Consider the following 17,976-nt stretch of genomic DNA (forward strand, 5'->3'; position numbering starts at 1 on the left):
CTGTGTTTTACTCTCTGTCATTCTCTGTCTGACGTCCTCTCTTCTCTCTGTATTCTTTGTTTCAATATCTCTCACTCTCTGTCTGAGATCCTCCCCTCTCTGTATTCTGTTTTACTATCTCTCACGCTCTTTCTGACGTCCTCTCTCTCCTCTCTGTATTCTGTGTTTCACTATCTCTCACTCTGTCTGACGTCCTCGCTCTCCTCTCTGTATTCTGTGTTTCACTATCTGTCACTCTCTGTCTGATGTCCTCGCTCTCCTCTCTGTATTCTGTGTTTTACTCTGTCATTCTCTGTCTGACGTCCTCTCTCCTCTCTGTATTCTTTGTTTCACTATCTCTCACTCTGTCTGACATCCTCCCCTCTCTGTATTCTGTTTCACTATCTATCACGCTCTGTCTGACGTCCTCTCTCTCCTCTCTGTATTCTGTGTTTTACTATCTCTCACTCTGTCTGACATCCTCTCTGTATTGTGTTTTACTATCTCTCACTCTCTGTCTGACGTCCTCTCTGTATTCTGTGTTTTACTATCTCTCACTCTGTCTGGCGTCCTCCCTCTCCTCCCTGTATTCTTTGTTTTACAGTCTCTCACTCTCTGTCTGATGTCCTCTCTCTCCTCTCTGTATTCTGTGTTTTACTATCTCACACTCTCTGTCTGATGTCCTCTCTCTCTTCTCTGTATCCACACAAAGCAGCAGCATTTCCTGGTTGGGCTGTTTATAGTGGCTCTAACTCATATGTCTTATCTACTCAGTCATCGGTGACTCACACCTAAACCACGAGTGATTGCCGGAGCTAGAGGGAGGGCTGCCTGCAAGGCATTATGGGGAAGCTGGCTGGGTCGCCACCCGTTGTCATGTGATCCTTCTTCTCTGTCTTCTTATCTGCTTCTGATCTGTAAAATATCAGCCGCCATTTTTAGCTATTCATGTTGGGCAAATGCTAAAAGCTTCAGATTTGCTAAAATCCAAAACTTTTGGGAAATTTGTGACTAATTCGATTTGTGTGTAAACATTCGCTCCTCTCTAAACACAAGTTATAACTTCTCTGGGTGGTTTTATTTTTCAGATGTTATAAACATTCCTCAATTTAACCTGCCATCGGTGTGGAAATGCCCATAACCGGAAAACTGCCGTCATATCCCACCCAATGGCCCCAACCACCATAACAAATTTTTTGCAGCTGTGGCTTAAAGGGAAGGTGTCGCAAATTTTTTTTTTTTTTATATGTTTTTGCTTTTAGTATGTTATTAAAATAAATTTTATTTATTTGTGTTTTTGTGTTGTACTTTTTTCTTTCTTTTACTTCTCTATGGGGCTGCCATTTTTTTTTTTTCATCTCTCTATGTGTCGATTAACGACACATACAGAGATGGAATACGGCACATACAACCCCAAAGAGAATGCGAACGGGAGCCGTTCCATTCACTATAGCGTACGCCGTCTGTGTGGGAACGGCGCATGCGCCGCTCCCACACAGTCCAAAAGGAAGGTCTTCGGCCGAGCGACATCCGGCGCCATTTTCATGTGGACCGGAAGCCGCGGACGGACAGTAAGATGACGACTTCCGGTCGCGGCTTCCGTCCATATGTTCAGAAGCAAGGACTAGGAGCGGAGGGAGCAGACGGAGCGGAGGCTGCGGCGGCGGCAGGAGCAGGTAAGTTATGTTTGTGTATGTTCCTGTTCTGCTGTGTGATTACCACTGTATCTCATCCTCCTACACTGTGCATTCGCTCAAAAAATGGCGGCACACAGTGTAGGAGGTTTGAACATTCAACCCCCTACTTTCTCCTGGCACTAGCCAGGATAAAGGAGGGGGGATTGTGTGAGGACACTAGAGCGTGTGTGTCTACCCCAAATTTGCAGCAAAAAGCAATGAGGTTGCTTTACCACATTGCAATGCTGCAATTTTGGGAATTGCTCCCTCTAGTGACCAGCACAGGGAAATGTTATAAATTAGAATCTAATTTATAATATTTCCTGACTTGTGAAAAAATTTAAAAAATTAGAACAATGTGTAATCATTTATATACCAACAGGTTAACTAAAAAAATATATATATATTTTCCTAGCGACACATTCCCTTTAAAGGCTGTGGACACTTTTGTTGGCTTTATATCCCCTTAGTGTCCGGCCGCGGGTGTTTTTATGGCGGTCACTAATGGGCCTGATGCTGATGCAGTAGACTTTACACCGCGGCATCAGAATAAAGCAGCGCCCCTGGAGGTAACTGAGGGCTTGTAGCAGATCTGCTCTAGCGGGCGGGATTGAAATAAGCATCGATCCCACCCGTTTAATCCCTTAGATGCTGTGGTCAATAGCGACGGATCCCTCATAGAACACGGCCATGTGAACAGAACCATATACATGCATTCATTTTAATGCAGCCGTGTGACGGCCGTTAAAGAAATCGCACGGCCGACAACCCCTGTCATCTGAATAGGGCCTAACAGATGCCGGACAGTTTTACAGTTTTAGTGGGACTTAAAAAAAAGTTAAAAAAAATGTTTAATAAAGTTTATAGTAAATAAATAAAAATTAAAAACCCACTTTTTTCCCTTACAAAATGCCTTATTATTTTAAATAAAAAAAAAAAAAGTATAGACATATTTGGTATCGCTGCGCCCATAACGACGCTAACTATAACAAGTTTACAATATTTAACCTGCACGGTGAACGCCATAAAAAATAATATAAAAAAACAGTGCCAGAATTGCTGTTTTCTGTGAATCCTGCCTTAATAAAAATGTGATAAAAAGCGATCAAAAACTCGTATGTACTGCAAAAGGGCACCAATAAAAACGTTGTCCCGCAAAATGAAGCCTCATACAGCCGCATCGGCAGAACTATCAAAAAGTTATGGCTTTTAAAAAAGTAAAAAAACAATATCGATTTGGTATCTCCACAATCGTAACGACCCGCTGAATAAAGTTATTGTTATTTGTACAACACGGTAAACGGCATAAATTTAAGACGCAAAAAAAATTGACTGAATTTCAGTTTTTTTTCCATTTCAAACCAATAAAGTTACTAAAAGTGAATCAGTAAATGATATTTACCCCAAAAAGTTGCAATCCAAAAATAAAACTTGTCCCACAAAAAACAAGACCTTATACCGCTGTGGCGACGAAACAATAAAAAAGTTACAGCTCTTTGAATGAGACGATGGAAAAACGAAAAAAAAATTCTTGGTCATTAAGGTTTAAAATAACTATGGTCTTAACCCCTTCACGCACCATGACGGAAGTGCATGTCACGCTGCGGGTGTCAGCTATTACAGCTGATGCCCGGCACCAATGGCCAGGAACAGCGATCGCACTGTTCCTGGCCTTTTAACCCCCAAAATGCTGCAGTCGATCGAAACCGCAGCATCTGAGGCCTTATAAAGAGGGGGAAGCCCCCTCCGACAGCTCATCGCCCCCCACGACACGATCATGGGATGCCGATGGTTGTCAATACATTAGCATACCTCCCAACCGTCCCAGATTCCGGGCAGTGTCCCGCTGTTCCAGATGGTTGGGGGTATGTCCCGCTGTCAACTGTATCTGCGTCCTCAGGTCGCAGATACAGTTAAACCCAATGCTGAAGCAGGGAACCAACAGCTCCCTGCTTCAGAATTAGAATTAGCTCCTCCGCTCAACTAGGACTCCCCGGGCACAGCGGTACTTTAAGCACTGTGTATGGGGAAGCCCTTAACGTCACTGTCCATATATAGTGGCTAATAATTGAGCCAAATCCCCGTTGCCGATGATCTGGCCGGTGGTTCCGCTCCTACAGGAAACCCCTGAGGTCACTGTCCATATTTGTGTTTCCTTATGTAGTAATAATTCAGGAATGCTTTTACCTATTCAAGTGATTCTGAGATTGTTTTCTCGTGACATATTGTGCTTTGTTAGTTAAAAAATTAAATTCAATATTTATGTGTGAAAAACACCAAAATTTTTAGAAAATTTGCAAAAATTTGCATTTTTTCGAAATTTAAATATATCTGCTTGTAAGTCAGACAGTAATACCACACAAAATAGTCACTAGTTACCATTCCCCCTATGTCTACTTTATGTTTGCATCATTTTTTTCACATCCTTTTATTTTTCTAGGACGTCACAAGACTTAGAACTTTAGCAGCAATTTCTCACATTTGCAAGAACATTTCAAAAGGCCATTTTTTCAGGGACAGTTCAGTTCTGAAGTGGCTTTGAGGGCCTTATATATTAGAAAGTCCCCATTAAATCATCCCATTTTGAAAACTGAACCCCTCAAAGTATCCAAAACAGCATTCAAAAAGTGTCTTAACCCTTTAGACGTTTCACAGGAATTAAAGCAAAGTAGAGGTGAAATTTACAAATTCCATTTTTTTTTACCATAATTCATTTGAATCCATTTTTTTTCTGTAACACAGAAGGTTTTACCAGAGAAACGCAACACAATATTTATTGCCCAGATTCTGCAGTTTTTAGAAATATCTCACATGTGGCCCGAGTGCCCTAATAGACTGAAGCAGCGGCCTCCGACACAAAGGAGAAACGGGCCCTCCTTTTTTTTTTAAAATATATTTTAGGCACCATGTCAGGTTTGAAGAGGTCTTGTGGGGCCAAAACAGTAAAGACCCCCCAAAAGCAACCCCATTGTGTTTGGACCCACGGCAGGGCTCAGAAGAGAAGGAGCGTCATTTGGATTTTGGAGCGCTGATTTTGCCGGAATCGCTTTCAGTGCCATGTCGCATTTGCAATAAACTGGAGGGACCAAGACAGTGGAAACCCCCCTAAAAGTGACCCCATTTTGGAAACTACACCCCTCAAGGAATTTATCTAGGAGTATTTAGACCCCACAGGTCTTTGCAGAATTTATTAGAATTAGGCCGTGAAAATGAATATCAACATTATTTCCACTAAAGGGAAGGGGTTAATGACTAAACCATTTTCTTTCTTTTTTTTTTCATCCTTACAATCCAAGAGCCACAACTTTTTTTTTTTCCGTCGCTGTCGCTGTATGAGGATTGTTTTTTGCGGGACGAGTTGTATTTCTAACCGTTTTGGGGCACATATAATTTATTGATAAAGGTTCATTCACTTTTTGGGAAGGGAGTGCAATAAAAAAACAACAATTTTGCCATTGTTTTTTTGCCGTTTATCGTGTGGTTAAAATAACTTGTTAACTTTATTCTACAAGTTGGTGCGGCGATACCAAATATGTCCCGTATAGTCTTTTTTATGTTTTAGCACAATAAGGCCAGGATCCCACACACAGTTTTGTAGGCCCCATTTACACGACCGTGCCCGTAATTACGATCCATCAATTATTTGTACTTTTTGAGACCCAGCTACTTTGTATCCTGTATATAGAGCGGCTGTATCTAGTGCTGAGTCCTGTATCCGTCAGATCAGCGGGACTGACGGGTTCAGTGTCAGCAGCTGAAAATAGGCTGTGTGAACATACCCTTACTGTTCTCCCTCTCCTGACAGCCTGCCAGGAGAGGGAGAAGTTACAGCATACCCCCTGAAGAAGCTGTACCAGCGAAATGCGCGTCGGGGCGTTCTTACACTTGGTTATACTTCGTGGATCACCTTATTCTTTTCATCTCCATGGGTAAGACTCTGTGTACTAAGTTTTTTGTGATTCCAGGCTTTGATTTACATGATAGAACATGCCGGGATATTTTCTCTTTTTGACCTATGCGTAATGACCTATGTGCAATGTTCGGTGTGATATTTCCCCCTAGTGTCTTTTCTGCCCCAGATTGTTGCTATTAGGGCTTTACTTATCATTGAATTTCTCTTCTGTGGACTATATATTCTTATAGCACAGGTGAGACACTGCGGTGACATATCACTGACCTATGCTTTTCGCTACTGCCTGGTGCACACACGTTCAAATTGTGTGCTTTATACATCATACCCCTGTAATCTTAATACCTTCGAGTGGTCCACACATATACTGTATGTTAGATCCTCGCTATTGTTTTTTCCTTGTATGATATTATATTAAATAAAATGTTGTTGTACTTGTTTCTATTACTTGTGGCGTTGTGACTCCTGTTCCTCAATTTTTTTGCTTAAGAATTATTGGAGTTGTGCTACGGTGTGCATATACCTTGGAGGTGCCTCGACATTGTGTTGGCTGCGCCTAACCAGTGATTCTGACCTGTGAGACGTATTTTGATAGAAGTTACAGCAGGTCTGCGGCGGGCCCCCTTTTTTTTTAAGTCATGTAGCTGGACCTCTAATGGCAGTACCACTAGTACTGCCCTGATGGTGGTCCTGTGTATGTATGTGTATATATATATAATGTGTTATTAGTCACAGTTGGCCGTTTTTTGTTATTCATAATTGGTCTACCTACAGGCTCCTGTAAAGGGCTGCTCGGCATCCGGGGCTCAGGACTGTGTGTTATGTTTATTGTTTGTGATTGACATAACGTTTATATGTCAATCAGTCAGTCGGTTTTTATTTATTTAGGCTGTGTTCACATCAGCAGTCAGCCGCGCTATTGATTCTGTCAAAACGACTAAACCCTCCACAACGGTGGCAGACAGAAACCATTAGCACCGGATCCGTCACCATTCAATGGTGAGGGAAACGGAAGCTGAGGTTTCCCTTTGTCTTTCTACTGAGGGGCTAACCCGACGGAAACCTCAGACGGAACCCCTCAGCGGAAAGGCAACGGTGATGTGAACACAGCCTTAGGCCGGATTCACACGAGCGTGTGCGTTTTGTGCGCGCAAAAGATCCATAAATCTGTGTGTCAGCAGCGTATGGTGCGCGGCTGGGTGGTTTTCGCGCAGCCGCCATCATTATGACACTCTATTTGGATGTTTGAAGCACGCGGTGCTTTTCTGTTTTCATTCATACTTTTTACTGCTGTTGCGCGAATCACGCGCGTCCCACTGAAGTGCTTCCGTGTGGTGCGCGCGATTTTCACGCACCCATTGATTTCAATAGGTGCGTGATGCACGGAAAACGCAGAAATATCGGACATGTCGTGAGTTTTAAGCAGCGGACACTAAAGAAAGGAGACGGGTCAGTCTATTCTTTATACCTTTTGTTCATTTTTTGTTTATCTACTTCCGGCTTTGGCTAAAAAAAAAAACTCGCACAAAAACTGCGTGTGTGATCGTGGCCTAAACATGTTTTAGTAAAATAAGTTCTCTTTGTGCTGTCGCCTTCCGAGATCCATAACTTTTTCCATCCTTGTAGCCAGATAATGGCTTGTTTTTGTTTTTTTTTGAGTTGTAGTTTTTTTTTGGTACCATTTTGGGGTAAATATAATTTATTGTCTAAGGCCTCGTGCCCACTTCAGTTTTTTTTCGTCAGGGTGCTCTCCGTTGTTTCAACTGATCGCACCCTGACACATTTATTTCAATGGCGCCATGCGCACTTCTGTTGTTTTAACGGAACCGTGCGGCCGTTGCATCAAAAATAGCACAGTTCCTACTCCTGCCGTTTTTGACAGAACAGTCTCGGCCTTTGCATTCATTTGGTCCATGAAACAACGGGCTGCACGCGGAAGCCATCCGTGTGTGGTCCGTGATTCACGGAACCGTCATTAGCGCCTGTACAATGGCTGACGGATGTGTGCATGCAGCCTAACTTTTATACATTTTTTTAGAGGGAAAGCAATTCCATAAAAAAAAATGCGCGCGTTTTTTTTGCCACTCGCCGTGCAGTATAAATAGTAAGTTATGCTTGTTCTACGGGTCGTTACGGCGGTACCTGATATGTAGGAGGGGGTTTTTTTTACAGTAAAGCTTTTTTAAGAAAATCTAATAATTTATAATGGAAAAAGGAATTAATTTATGTTGATTTTTTTGGAGGGGCACTTTTTAATTTTTATTAAACTTTATTCAGCTCTATTTTGCTTTTTTTTTTTTTAGTTGTGAACTTCACAGTACGATCTTTTCATTTCCGGTAGGAGTCTGGCTGCGTATAGCAGCCGCGCTCCTGCCGCCGATCTCGTGGGTATAATGGCAGCACCCATGAGATCCAAGTGACGGATATATCGGCAGGAACTAGCACCCGCTTGTGATAGATATATCTGTCGCTCGTCATTAAGGGGTTAAATGTGTGTTTTAGGTGTTTTTAAATATTTATAAATTTAATTTTTTAACAACATTTTTTGCTGCAGCTTCTACGGATCCTCTGTACACAAAAGCTGCAGCTTCTACGGATCCTCTGTACACAAAAGCTGCAGCTTCTACGGATCCTCTGTACACAAAAGCTGCAGCTTCTACGGATTCTCTGTACACAAAAGCTGCAGCTTCTACGGATCCTCTGTACACAAAAGCTGCAGCTTCTACGGATCCTCTGCACGCAAATGCTGCAGCGTTCATTATCAGCCACCACTAACGCGCAGGATCGCCATAATATCGATCACAGTTCATCAACTTAGATGATGATATTATGGCGGTCACAGCTGAGCGATGGATTTGGCCGATAATCAAAGACTTTGAAACATTTACAGAATATGACGTTGTTGGAAACCGGAAAAAATTGTATAAAAAAAAAAAAAGGAGGGGGCGGAACAAGTTCTACTCTCGCTGAATCACATGTATTTAACCAGGGAAATACAACACACCTGACAAGCAATAACCAATCAGGTGTGTCCCTTCTCCACAGCAAAATTAACCCTAACTTGCCTCTATAGTCAGCAGGTTCCACACTTTAAACAGCGCGGCCCCTGAAAGAGGGAGCAGAGCAATGTTCTGCAGGTCTCTAGAGGTCAGTGGTGTAATAATCTGCAGGATATATCACTATGTATCAGAAGGTAGAGGAGCAATGTTCTGCAGATCTGTAGAGAGGTCAGTGGTGTAATAATCTGCAGGATATATCACTATGTATCTGTCAGGAGGTAGAGGAGCAATGTTCTGTAGAGAGGTCAGTGGTGTAATAATCTGCAGGATATATCACTGTGTATCTGTCAGGAGGTAGAGGAGCAATGTTCTGCAGATCTGTAGAGAGGTCAGTGGTGTAATAATCTGCAGGATATATCACTATGTATCTGTCAGGAGGTAGAGGAGCAATGTTCTGCAGATCTGTAGAGAGGTCAGTGGTGTAATAATCTGCAGGATATATCACTATGTATCTGTCAGGAGGTGGAGGAGCAATGTTCTGCAGATCTCTAGAGAGGTCAGTGGTGTAATAATCTGCAGGATATATCACTATGTATCTGTCAGGAGGTAGAGGAGCAATGTTCTGCAGATCTGTAGAGGTCAGTGGTGTAATAATCTGCAGGATATATCACTATGTATCTGTCAGGAGGTAGAGGAGCGATGTTCTGCAGATCTGTAGAGAGGTCTGTGGTGTAATAATCTGCAGAATATATCACTATGTATCTGTCAGGAGGTGGAGGAGCAATGTTCTGCAGATCTGTAGAGAGGTCAGTGGTGTAATAATCTGCAGGATATATAACTATGTATCTGTCAGGAGGTGGAGGAGCAATGGTCTGCAGATCTGTAGAGAGGTCTGTGGTGTAATAATCTGCAGAATATATCACTATGTATCTGTCAGGAGGTAGAGGAGCAATGTTCTGCAGATCTGTAGAGAGGTCAGAGGTGTAATAATCTGCAGGATATATCACTATGTATCTGCCAGGAGGTAGAGGAGCAATGTTCTGCAGATCTGTAGAGAGGTCAGTGGTGTAATAATCTGCAGGATATATAACTATGTATCTGTCAGGAGGTGGAGGAGCAATGGTCTGCAGATCTGTAGAGAGGTCTGTGGTGTAATAATCTGCAGAATATATCACTATGTATCTGTCAGGAGGTAGAGGAGCAATGTTCTGCAGATCTGTAGAGAGGTCAGAGGTGTAATAATCTGCAGGATATATCACTATGTATCTGCCAGGAGGTAGAGGAGCAATGTTCTGCAGATCTGTAGAGAGGTCAGTGGTGTAATAATCTGCAGGATATATCACTATGTATCTGTCAGGAGGTAGAGGAGCAATGTTCTGTAGAGAGGTCAGTGGTGTAATAATCTGCAGGATATATCACTATGTATCTGTCAGGAGGTAGAGGAGCAATGTTCTGCAGATCTGTAGAGAGGTCAGTGGTGTAATAATCTGCAGGATATATCACTATGTATCTGTCAGGAGGTAGAGGAGCAATGTTCTGCAGATCTGTAGAGAGGTCAGTGGTGTAATAATCTGCAGGATATATCACTATGTATCTGTCAGGAGGTGGAGGAGCAATGTTCTGCAGATCTCTAGAGAGGTCAGTGGTGTAATAATCTGCAGGATATATCACTATGTATCTGTCAGGAGGTAGAGGAGCAATGTTCTGCAGATCTGTAGAGGTCAGTGGTGTAATAATCTGCAGAATATATCACTATGTATCTGTCAGGAGGTAGAGGAGCAATGTTCTGCAGATCTGTAGAGAGGTCAGTGGTGTAATAATCTGCAGGATATATCACTATGTATCTGTCAGGAGGTAGAGGAGCGATGTTCTGCAGATCTGTAGAGAGGTCTGTGGTGTAATAATCTGCAGAATATATCACTATGTATCTGTCAGGAGGTGGAGGAGCAATGTTCTGCAGATCTGTAGAGAGGTCAGTGGTGTAATAATCTGCAGGATATATCACTATGTATCTGTCAGGAGGTAGAGGAGCAATGTTCTGCAGATCTGTAGAGAGGTCAGTGGTGTAATAATCTGCAGGATATATAACTATGTATCTGTCAGGAGGTGGAGGAGCAATGGTCTGCAGATCTGTAGAGAGGTCTGTGGTGTAATAATCTGCAGAATATATCACTATGTATCTGTCAGGAGGTAGAGGAGCAATGTTCTGCAGATCTGTAGAGAGGTCTGTGGTGTAATAATCTGCAGAATATATAACTATGTATCTGTCAGGAGGTGGAGGAGCAATGGTCTGCAGATCTGTAGAGAGGTCTGTGGTGTAATAATCTGCAGAATATATCACTATGTATCTGTCAGGAGGTAGAGGAGCAATGTTCTGCAGATCTGTAGAGAGGTCAGAGGTGTAATAATCTGCAGGATATATCACTATGTATCTGCCAGGAGGTAGAGGAGCAATGTTCTGCAGATCTGTAGAGAGGTCAGTGGTGTAATAATCTGCAGGATATATAACTATGTATCTGTCAGGAGGTGGAGGAGCAATGGTCTGCAGATCTGTAGAGAGGTCTGTGGTGTAATAATCTGCAGAATATATCACTATGTATCTGTCAGGAGGTAGAGGAGCAATGTTCTGCAGATCTGTAGAGAGGTCAGAGGTGTAATAATCTGCAGGATATATCACTATGTATCTGCCAGGAGGTAGAGGAGCAATGTTCTGCAGATCTGTAGAGAGGTCAGTGGTGTAATAATCTGCAGGATATATCACTGTATCTGTCAGGAGGTAGAGGAGCAATGTTCTGCAGATCTGTAGAGAGGTCAGTGGTGTAATAATCTGCAGGATATATCACTATGTATCTGTCAGGAGGTAGAGGAGCAATGTTCTGCAGATCTCTAGAGAGGTCAGTAGTGTAATAATCTGCAGGATATATCACTATGTATCTGTCAGGACGTAGAGGAGCGATGTTCTGCAGATCTGTAGAGAGGTCAGTGGTGTAATAATCTGCAGGATATATCACTATGTATCTGTCAGGAGGTAGAGGAGCGATGTTCTGCAGATCTGTAGAGGAGTCAGTGGTGTAATAATCTGCAGGATATATCACTATGTATCTGTCATGAGGTGGAGGAGCAATGTTCTGCAGATCTGTAGAGAGGTTAGTGGTGTAATAATCTGCAGGATATATCACTATGTATCTGTCAGGAGGTAGAGGAGCAATGTTCTGCAGATCTGTAGAGAGGTCAGTGGTGTAATAATCTGCAGGATATATCGCTATGTATCTGTCAGGAGGTAGAGGAGCGATGTTCTGCAGAGAGGTCAGTGGTGTAATAATCTGCAGAATATATCACTATGTATCTGTCAGGAGGTGGAGGAGCAATGTTCTGCAGATCTGTAGAGAGGTCAGTGGTGTAATAATCTGCAGGATATATCACTATGTATCTGTCAGGAGGTAGAGGAGCAATGTTCTGCAGATCTGTAGAGAGGTTAGTGGTGTAATAATCTGCAGGATATATCACTATGTATCTGTCAGGAGGTAGAGGAGCGATGTTCTGCAGATCTGTAGAGAGGTCAGTGGTGTAATAATCTGCAGTATATATCACTATGTATCTGTCAGGAGGTAGAGGAGCGATGTTCTGTAGATCTGTAGAGAGGTCAGTGGTGTAATAATCTGCAGGATATATCGCTATGTATCTGTCAGGAGGTAGAGGAGCGATGTTCTGCAGAGAGGTCAGTGGTGTAATAATCTGCAGAATATATCACTATGTATCTGTCAGGAGGTAGAGGAGCAATGTTCTGCAGAGAGGTCAGTGGTGTAATAATCTGCAGAATATATCACTATGTATCTGTCAGGAGGTAGAGGAGCAATGTTCTGCAGATCTGAGTGGTCAGTGGTGTAATAATCTGCAGGATATATCAATATACAGCATTTCAAAGTGATGTTCTATAAAAGTGATACAATGTTGCATTCAGCTGTGATATTTACCTCGTTTTATAAAGTGTAATAAGATTGTAACAACATTAATAATAATAATAATAATAATAATAATGATCATATTCAGCAGCACAGAGTATTTATATTGATCTCTCTGCACCCCCCAGGATCATGGCCGTTTTACCAGTGCTGTCATTGGCCGTCTCCTTCCTCCTCACCCTCCTCTTCCTTCTTTCTTTCTGGAGAAAGCAGAAAAAATACCAGTTCTTACCCCCGGGACCAGCTCCACTGCCAATTCTGGGCACCCCCAAATACATTGGAGACCGTGCTGGCTGCAAATACTTTCCTGAGGTATGTGACATCGAAACAGGTAAAAACACAATCATATTATTAAATAAAATGTGTGCACCTCTAATAGCAAGCACCATCGTCAGCAGTTGTAGTGTAGCTCATACTCGGCAAACTCTACAAATCGTGCTATACAGTGCTCATATTACAGAGCAGTAGAGTGTCTGTGCTATACAGTGCTCATATTACAGAGCAGTAGAGTGTCTGTGCTATACAGTGCTCATATTACAGAGCAGTAGAGTGTCTGTGCTATATAGAGGTCATATAACAGAGCAGTAGAGTGTCTGTGCTATACAGTGCTCATATAACAGAGCAGTAGAGTGTCTGTGCTATACAGTGCTCATATAACAGAGCAGTAGAGTGTCTGTGCTATACAGTGCTCATATAACAGAGCAGTAGAGTGTCTGTGCTATGCAGTGGTCATATAACAGAGCAGTAGAGTGTATGTGCTATACAGTGCTCATATAACAGAGCAGTAGAGTGTCTGTGCTATACAGGGGTCATAACAGAGCAGTAGAGTGTCTGTGCTATACAGTGCTCATATAACAGAGCAGTAGAGTGTCTGTGCTATACAGTGCTTATATAACAGAGCAGTAGAGTGTCTGTGCTATACAGTGCTCATATAAGAGAGCAGTAGAATGTCTGTGCTATACAGGGGTCATATAAGAGAGCAGTAGAGTGTCTGTGCTATACAGGGGTCATATAACAGAGCAGTAGAGTGTCTGTGCTATACAGTGGTCATATAACAGAGCAGTAGAGTGTCTGTGCTATGCAGTGGTCATATAACAGAGCAGTAGAGTGTCTGTGTGCTATACAGTGCTCATATAACAGAGCAGTAGAGTGTCTGTGTGCTATACAGTGCTCATATAACAGAGCAGTAGAGTGTCTGTGCTATACAGTGCTCATATAACAGAGCTGTAGAGTGCCTGTGCTATACAGTGGTCATATAACAGAGCAGTAGAGTGTCTGTGCTATACAGTGGTCATATAACAGAGCAGTAGAGTGTCTGTGTTATACAGTGCTTATATAACAGAGCAGTAGAGTGTCTGTGCTATACAGTGCTCATATAACAGAGCAGTAGAGTGTCTGTGCTATACAGTGCTCATATAACAGAGCAGTAGAGTGTCTGTGCTATACAGTGCTCATATAACAGAGCAGTAGAGTGTCTGCGCTATACAGTGGTCATATAACAGAGCAGTAGAGTGTCTGTGCTATACAGTGCTCATATAACAGAGCAGTAGAGTGTCTGTGCTATACAGTGCTCATATAACAGAGCAGTAGAGTATCTGTGCTATACAGTGCTCATATAACAGAGCAGTAGAGTGTCTGTGCTATGCAGTGGTCATATAACAGAGCAGTAGAGTGTCTATGCTATACAGTGCTCATATAACAGAGCAGTAGAGTGTCTGTGCTATACAGGGGTCATAACAGAGCAGTAGAGTGTCTGTGCTATACAGTGCTCATATAACAGAGCAGTAGAGTGTCTGTGCTATACAGTGCTTATATAACAGAGCAGTAGAGTGTCTGTGCTATACAGTGCTCATATAAGAGAGCAGTAGAATGTCTGTGCTATACAGGGGTCATATAAGAGAGCAGTAGAGTGTCTGTGCTATACAGGGGTCATATAACAGAGCAGTAGAGTGTCTGTGCTATACAGTGGTCATATAACAGAGCAGTAGAGTGTCTGTGCTATGCAGTGGTCATATAACAGAGCAGTAGAGTGTCTGTGTGCTATACAGTGCTCATATAACAGAGCAGTAGAGTGTCTGTGTGCTATACAGTGCTCATATAACAGAGCAGTAGAGTGTCTGTGCTATACAGTGCTCATATAACAGAGCTGTAGAGTGCCTGTGCTATACAGTGGTCATATAACAGAGCAGTAGAGTGTCTGTGCTATACAGTGGTCATATAACAGAGCAGTAGAGTGTCTGTGTTATACAGTGCTTATATAACAGAGCAGTAGAGTGTCTGTGCTATACAGTGCTCATATAACAGAGCAGTAGAGTGTCTGTGCTATACAGTGCTCATATAACAGAGCAGTAGAGTGTCTGTGCTATACAGTGCTCATATAACAGAGCAGTAGAGTGTCTGTGCTATACAGTGCTCATATAACAGAGCAGTAGAGTGTCTGTGCTATACAGTGCTCATATAACAGAGCAGTAGAGTGTCTGTGCTATACAGTGCTCATATAACAGAGCAGTAGAGTGTCTGTGCTATACAGTGCTCATATAACAGAGCAGTAGAGTGTCTGTGCTATACAGTGCTCATATAACAGAGCAGTAGAGTGTCTGTGCTATACAGTGCTCATATAACAGAGCAGTAGAGTGTCTGTGCTATACAGTGCTCATACAACAGAGCAGTAGAGTGTCTGTGCTATACAGTGCTCATATAAGAGAGCAGTAGAGTGCCTGTGCTATACAGTGCTCATATAACAGAGCAGTAGAGTGTCTGTGCTATACAGTGCTCATATAACAGAGCAGTAGAGTGTCTGTGCTATACAGTGCTCATATAACAGAGCAGTAGAGTGTCTGCGCTATACAGTGCTCATATAACAGAGCAGTAGAGTGTCTGCGCTACACAGTGCTCATATAACATAGCAGTAGAGTGTCTGTGCTATACAGTGCTCATATAACAGAGCAGTAGAGTGTCTGTGCTATACAGTGCTCATATAACAGAGCAGTAGAGTGTCTGTGCTATACAGTGCTCATATAACAGAGCAGTAGAGTGTCTGCGCTATACAGTGGTCATATAACAGAGCAGTAGAGTGTCTGTGCTATACAGTGCTCATATAACAGAGCAGTAGAGTGTCTGCGCTATACAGTGGTCATATAACAGAGCAGTGGAGTGTCTGTGCTATACAGTGGTCATATAACAGAGCAGTAGAGTGCTGTATGGGTTAGTTCTATATGTACAAATAGTTTTAGATAACAATGCTCAAATAATACTACCATTCAATACCAATAACGCCATACTATTCCCAAGTACTGCCCTACTAGAATAATAACTTGTATTAATAATGAATTATCATGTGCATTCAGTGCCAACAGGGCCCAAATAATACAGTCATAGCGTATTAGGAGAACCACCCACATACATCTCCTCACCAATAATAATTCACTAGGGGGCCCCTGCCATAACCCGACCAGATACCCTGCACCTCATTTCTCCATGGGTTCCTCATGGGCGGGGAATTTTCTCTCTGAACCCTGCCCCCTTTTCTAACAATTTTTTTTATGTTTCTTCTAAAGCTCCGCCAAAAATACGGTCCCATTTTCACTGTCTGGAAGTTGACAGATCCCGTTGTGGTCCTCTGCGGGTACGAGGTGGTGAAGGATGCTTTGTTGAATCATGGCGAGGAGTTCAGCGGCCGCCCGTTCTCTCCGGTCATTGATCTCTACTCTGAAGGATACAGTAAGGACACCTGTTACTTTAAGGGTTTAGGGTGATAAGGGAACATTTCACTGAGTTCTGCCTAGTGCAGGACCCGAGGGGGCGGAGCATGACACAAGGATTCTGTGCAGGACCTGAGGGTGCGGAGCATGACACAGGGATTCTGTGCAGGACCTGAGGGGGCGGAGCATGACACAGGGATTCTATGCAGGACCTGAGGGGGCGGAGCATGACACAGGGATTCTGTGCAGGACCTGACGGGGCGGAGCATGACACAGGGATTCTGGGCAGGACCTGAGGAGGCGGAGCATGACACAGGGATTCTGTGCAGGACCTGAGGGGGCGGAGAATGACACAGGGATTCTGGGCAGGACCTGAGGGGGCGGAGCATGACACAGGGATTCTGTGCAGGACCTGAGGGGGCGGAGCATGACACAGGGATTCTGGGCAGGACCTGAGGGGGCGGAGCATGACACAGGGATTCTGGGCAGGACCTGAGGGGGCGGAGCATGACACAGGGATTCTGTGCAGGACCTGGGCCACGTAAATGAGCGCTGATCAACGAGACAGCTTGTTGATCGGCGCTCGTTTGCTCCTGTCACACGGAGCTATGGATGGGGACGAGCGCTCCTTACTCCGATCCCTCGTCCTCATACATTATCATCACGTCGGCAGCGCGTCTCCCCGTTTACGCACCAAGATGATCTGCCGACAACTAGAATATTTAACTTTTTTAAGACTATCTTTATCATTATCCTGTACCCCAAGTGTCAGTGTATCATTATCCTGTACCCCAAGTGTCAGTGTATCATTATCCTGTACCCCAAGTGTTAGTGTATCATTATCCTGTACACCAAGTGTCAGCGTCATTATCCTGTACCCCAAGTGTCAGTGTCATTATCCTGTACCCCAAGTGTCAGTGTCATTATCCTGTACCCCAAGTGTCAGTGTATTATTATCCTGTACCCCAAGTGTTAGTGTATCATTATCCTGTACCCCAAGTGTCAGTGTCATTATCCTGTACCCCCAAGTGTCAGTGTCATTATCCTGTACCCCAAGTGTCAGTGTATCATTATCCTGTACCCCAAGTGTCAGTGTCATTATCCTGTACCCCCAAGTGTCAGTGTCATTATCCTGTACCCCCAAGTGTCAGCGTATCATTATCCTGTACCCCAAGTGTCAGCGTATCATTATCCTGTACCCCAAGTGTCAGTGTCATTATCCTGTACCCCAAGTGTCAGTGTCATTATCCTGTACCCCGAGTGTCAGTGTCATTATCCTGTACCCCAAGTGTCAGTGTCATTATCCTGTACCCCAAGTGTCAGTGTCATTATCCTGTACCCCAAGTGTCAGTGTCATTATCCTGTACCCCAAGTGTCAGTGTCATTATCCTGTACCCCGAGTGTCAGTGTCATTATCCTGTACCCCAAGTGTCAGTGTCATTATCCTGTACCCCAAGTGTCAGTGTCATTATCCTGTACCCCAAGTGTCAGTGTCATTATCCTGTACCCCGAGTGTCAGTGTCATTATCCTGTACCCCGAGTGTCAGTGTATCATTATCCTGTACCTCAAGTGTCAGTGTCATTATCCTGTACCCCAAGTGTCAGTGTATCATTATCCTGTACCCCATGTGTACATATATTATAATAAGTCGATCCTCCCCGCACTTCAGATGTAAAGCTTTCTCTTTCATGGATGATATGAGTGACCGGATACAGATTAACATGCGAGTCTTCCCGGTTCTTCCTCAC

At 43.3% G+C, this 17,976-nt stretch overlaps 1 protein-coding gene across 3 annotated transcripts in view; it reads left to right on the forward strand.

Annotated features, from left to right (window-relative positions):
* Positions 1 to 17,976, forward strand: part of LOC142696298 (cytochrome P450 2C20-like) — a 107,517-nt gene that overhangs the window by 31,589 nt on the left and 57,952 nt on the right. For 2 of the 3 annotated variants that reach the window (XM_075847628.1, XM_075847630.1), the window contains exons 2-3: positions 12,655 to 12,838; positions 16,084 to 16,246. In XM_075847628.1, the coding sequence (XP_075703743.1) occupies positions 12,659 to 12,838; positions 16,084 to 16,246 (343 nt within the window). In that variant the 5' untranslated portion in view covers positions 12,655 to 12,658. Of the gene's footprint in view, positions 1 to 8,637; positions 8,713 to 12,654; positions 12,839 to 16,083; positions 16,247 to 17,976 lie in introns of those variants that run through there. The other variant, XM_075847629.1, reaches the window with a different exon arrangement.

The sequence above is a fragment of the Rhinoderma darwinii genome (genome assembly GCF_050947455.1).
Source record: "Rhinoderma darwinii isolate aRhiDar2 chromosome 5 unlocalized genomic scaffold, aRhiDar2.hap1 SUPER_5_unloc_52, whole genome shotgun sequence".
In the NCBI taxonomy this organism is placed as follows: domain Eukaryota; kingdom Metazoa; phylum Chordata; class Amphibia; order Anura; family Rhinodermatidae; genus Rhinoderma; species Rhinoderma darwinii.